Source organism: Acanthisitta chloris, unplaced genomic scaffold (assembly GCF_000695815.1).
Source record: "Acanthisitta chloris isolate BGI_N310 unplaced genomic scaffold, ASM69581v1 scaffold14682, whole genome shotgun sequence".
Taxonomy (NCBI): Eukaryota; Metazoa; Chordata; class Aves; order Passeriformes; family Acanthisittidae; genus Acanthisitta; species Acanthisitta chloris.
The window spans coordinates 63,300-68,221 of NW_008660176.1; the positions used below are offsets into that span (position 1 = coordinate 63,300).

General features: G+C 49.2%; 1 protein-coding gene across 1 annotated transcript in view; it reads right to left on the reverse strand.

The window, feature by feature from the left end:
- LOC103797510 (voltage-dependent N-type calcium channel subunit alpha-1B-like) overlaps positions 1-4,922 on the reverse strand; it is a gene marked incomplete at both ends in the record, with an annotated part of 89,028 nt that overhangs the window by 59,720 nt on the left and 24,386 nt on the right. Inside the window, 2 exons of the mRNA XM_009069729.1 lie at positions 234-443; positions 4,231-4,287. Of these exons, the coding sequence (XP_009067977.1) occupies positions 234-443; positions 4,231-4,287 (267 nt within the window). The remainder of the gene's footprint in view (positions 1-233; positions 444-4,230; positions 4,288-4,922) is intronic.

Below are 4,922 nucleotides of genomic sequence, written 5' to 3' on the forward strand. Positions count from 1 at the left end.
GGGAGGGTTCCCCTGCCTATGGCAGGGGGTGGAATGAGATGAGCTTTAATGTCCTTTCCAACTCCCAACCATTCTCTCACTCTTGAATTACTAGAGCCACTGATAACACATCTCTGGATTGGCTTTAAGGGACACTTGGGCAACCAAAACCCAAACATCATGGTGATGTGACAGCGGTGCTGGGTGAGCAAAAATGACCTTTTTAGAGGACAGGGGGAGTCCCTGATACTCACAGAGTGCCGTGGTGAGCTTCTCTGGCTGGTCGTAGTGCACCATGGCGACGCAGAGGGTGTTGAGGGCCACCACACACAGGACAATCCAGTAGAAGCTCTGAGCTTTCACCATACGCCGGATGAAGAACCGAAACATCTTCTCTTTCCTCCTGAAGTAGGATGAGCTCTCATTCTTCCCACTCTTCAAACTGGCACGGGCAAAAGGAGACCCTGGGACAGAAAGAAGAGTCACCACACCACATCCCTCCAGGCAAAAGGCTGGAGGAGGTTCCTGGGCACACAGAGCCTCTCCCAAGCACCAGAAATACAGCTGAGCAGAAAGCTGGGCACATTGACCATGGGCTGAGCAAGGCCATCTGGCTTGTAATGACATCATGAGGGATGAAGGCTGGGATTTGAAAACTTCATGAATTAATGCCCAGCTCCACTGGGCAACTGGGCTTCCAGAGCTTGAAGGATCCTTGATTGTCCCAGTTGAACTCATCACTTTTGTCTTCCTGGTTGACTGAAGGGACAGAAAGCACCAGGCACAGTGGTATTTCTGCCCATGGTGTGGAGCACATCCTCTTGGAGCTGGACAGCTGGCAACAGGAAAGCTGGTCCCTATTTCCCCTGTTCCAAGGACCAGCCCTTGTCACTGAATTGAGTGAAATCTCCTTATTTTACTCTCTAGCTTCATGGATCTTCTCAGCAGAGGGCTCAGTGCCTCCCTGCAGCACATTTTGGGCACAGCTACTCATTTGTATCAATTCTGCCTATATCAGCTCCGTTTCCACTCTGCTCTGAAACCCTGGAAAAGAGTCAAGTGCTTTAACAATAGGAAACTGATGGAAGAAATGATTTCTGATGTAAGATCTCTCCCTGTGGTAGAGGCACTGGTAGAAGGAAGGATGAAAAGTCAATCTCTGGGCAGTGCTGAGGCAGGAGAAATCAGCACACGTCAGGAATAAACACATGGACCCATTGGGGTTCCTCTGCAGCCACAGAGACTGTTGCAAGCAGGGAGAATGGTGATTGTCACTGACTCTACACTCCCTGTGTCACACTGTGCTGGCATCACTCAGGACCTTGTTTCAAGATGGTTTGTGGCAAGATAACACACTAATGCCCTTCCCTGTCGTGGGATGGAGCATCCCAGCAGGTAGGGCTGACCAGCACACACATTGTCCTGTCTTGGACCAAGCACTGGGAGCAGATGACTTGCATGGGCTGTGGCTGGAGATGGCTGAGCTACATAAACCAAGTGTTCTGGCTGCAGCAGCCAAAATTTTGGGTGTGATCACCTACATTTCAACACTTGGAAGGGGTGGGAATCTCACCCTGTTTCATCCTGCAATAAGATCAAACACAGCACTCAAAGAAAGGATGAAGCAGCCAGATGTGACAGCAATGGGTTCTCCAAGCCTCACAGCTCCACTACAGTGTGTTGTCTCCCCAGTGGAAAGTGAGCTCTGTGCTCCAGTTCCCATTTCTGGCCATCCACCAACACACCAAATGCACAGCTGGCCTCGGCCAGGCTTTCAACCAGCTCCTTGCAGAAAGCCCAGTGTGCTGTTCTGTTAGCTTGATAATGTTGCCTGTGGCAGTTTTAAAGAATCAAAAATCATTGTTCTCCTCCACAAAACGAGCTACAGGTAAAGATTTAGGCTGCACCGTACTGTAACACTGATTAGCAGGTAAAGAACTCTCAGATGGCCAAGCCACTCTATACTCCCAGATTTGCCTGGGAACAGTCTTCTGCCCTTTCATCTCCTCTCTACTGATCTTTCAGAAGAGAAAAACAGCAGTGTTTAAACTGATCTGACATGGAAAACATTCATTTCTCCAGGCTTTGCTGTCTGGGAACCAAGAGAGTGTCCTATGTCTGGTCCTGCATAGAGGCTGCAAAACTTAGTGCACAAAGAGGCTGAGTTAGGGGGAAAGAATCAATGCTAAGAACAGTTCCAGAGAACACACTGAGAAGTGTTTATCACTACAGAGCTTTAGAATGCAATTATAAGGCTCATTGAGGTACTTGTGCTTGAATTGAAGAGCAAAGTATTCAGCCAACGGCTAGAGAGACCTGTCAAAGTCTCTCCCACTCTGGTCTACATCTTCACGTGGCACTCAGGAATTCTATTGTTAGTTATTCCACACTCCTTATGCTCCATCAAAAGACATTATAGAAACCCATCCAAAAAGCCTTTTCTCAAAACCAGATTCTTTCTGCATAATTGCCCATATGATCTGATTGTTTATGTTCTGCAGCATTTCAGCCTCTCCAGAGCCTGCAAAGTAGCTGCTTTATCCATTCCTTCTTCTCTGCCTCATTCCATGAATCAAAATCAAAAACACTTCTCCCAAGTGGGTGAAGCACTCACAGAAGGTGGAAAGCACTGCTGTTATTTTCCCTGCCATATGCTCCCGAGACAGTTCCCAGCTCTGCATCAGATTATTCCCGAGCCCAGATGCTCCGTCAGCCGTTGCCACCTGAAATGCTGAATTCCAAGATCTGTTTGTGTGGCATGGGGTGCCCAGAGCCTGGAGGGACTTGGATGGCAATGCAAAGATCTCATAATTATTGCAACCATCAACAAATGTTTCCAGAAATGACCATTCGTTGTTATCCATGCAGGGATCTGAGCTGCTCAGAGTCAAAACCAACCCAAAAATGCACTTGGTTGTTGCATTTTTGCCCTTTCAGCCACAAACCTTCCAGAGAAGTGTCAGCATTTAGCCACAAAACCTGCAGCCTGGGGGACTGTGGCAATTCAACAGTGGGTGAGGGTGTCAGGAACATGCTGAGCAACATTCATTTCCTGCAACCAAGTCTTCATTTAAAGGGGAACAGAAATCCAACAGCAGCTGTAATCTCTTAAAACCTTAATGCCCAATTTCCAAAGAGTGTTTGAGGCTCTCATGCTTGCAAGCACCTCTGGACACAGACCCTCAAATGTGCTGTTTTGTGCTGCTACTGTGGTGCATCCAAGATCTGCTGCTTCGTGGCAACTGGGCTGCCAAGATATTTCTTTGGAAGATAATGAGAACATCTGCTGCTTCAGCAGCAAAATGATACACAGACTCAAACAACAGGGACAGGAATAAGCAAAGCAGCTAACTGCAAAGCAGTTGGGAAGATGTGTCCCCAGCCAGTAACAGCCCACGGCTGAGAGGGCTTTCTGCTGATGGCCAAACAGCTCCCTGAGGCACATGCTGTGTGCTCAGAGCTTGCCTCCCCCTGCCAACCCCAGCCCTGCCTCCTGCCTCTCCACCTGGCTGTGTCTCAGGAGGCAACTGGCTCTGCTAACTGCACAACAAGCAGCACCTCCATAGCCTGACAGTGTCCTGGTCTCCAGAGCTGAAGATTAGCACCATCAGTGTCCCATAGTGCAGGATGCTCCCACTCTGCATGGGAGGAGTGTGGGGAGTTGGGTGCACACAGGTGTTTATCTCCATGGCTGGCTTTAAAAATGTAGAGAATTGCTTTCAGATCTTCTTCTAAGGCAAGAATGAGAGAATTAGGGGCTCTGCCCTGCATTTCCAGCAGCCATTCACAGGGCAAAGGCTGCAAAACCACACACTGTGCACTGGTGGCAGGTGGGACTGTGTCCACTTCCTCTCCTCCCTCCAACAACGAGGCTTAGCAGTGGCATTGGAGAGATTTGGGTTTCGTTAGCATGAATGAGCATGTTCCAAGCAGAATCCAAGCAGAATCCCAGGACAGCCAACCCAGCAGGGATTCTCCCAGCACCTTGGAGGGCTCTTTAAAGGGTGCAGCATGCAAGAGCTGAGCCAGGCAGTGCAGGGGAGAGGGTGAAGCCACGAAGCCATTTGCTTTGGGAAGTTGAGTGCTGCTGCAGGAGCAGGGATAATTCTCCTTCTTCCAACTGCAGCTTCTGGAGCAAAGGAGCCGCTCGAAGGAAACATGACATGAACACGTTTAGGTGGAGATCTAAACCTCAGGGAATGCCAAGCCAGTACTCACCAACGGAGCAAATGTCTGTGAAATGGTCCTCACCTTCTTCTGCATGAATCAGGTCGTTTTTGCTCTTCTTTATTGCGGCTCTTTTCAACACTGTGTGCAAATTAAAGAGAAAATGCCCTGTGAGGATGCAGGGTGGATTCTCTCTCCCCCTCCCTTCTCTCTCCAGGGCCAGCATTTACTTCCCAATGCCAGCTTAAAGCTCTCACACAAGGGTAAGCTGGAGCAAATCAAACAACCTACAATCTTGCAGGGCCTCTGCATGCTTCAATGCCAGGGGCATTTCTTTCTCTGACCTTCCAGAGCGCGAAGGTTCCCCAGGCACAGGGCTGCACGCTGACACTTCACCCACTGGATGCAGGAGGGTGGGGGAGTCACTGCAGCTGCTGGACCTTTTAGCACAGCAGAAAGGCTGGGCAGGGTCACTGGCTGTTTCTGAGCCCCAGTGGGTGAGGAGATGAGTGCTTCTATCCATTAAACCCATTAATGCTGTTTACAGTGTGCACCATTAAGAAGTCAGCATTTACTGGGCTCGGATACAGTTTACCACCGAGCAATGCCTGAAGGAGCAGAAATGTTGTGCGCAAAGCAACTGCCACAAATCAGTGAGCAGACTCTTAATAGCACCCAGTGTACCATTCCTTCCCTCTGGGGATGTCATAATTCTTTGAACACACACTTTTTAGCAGCAGCATCTTTTCTGGGGAGGGCAAACACCACTACAGCTT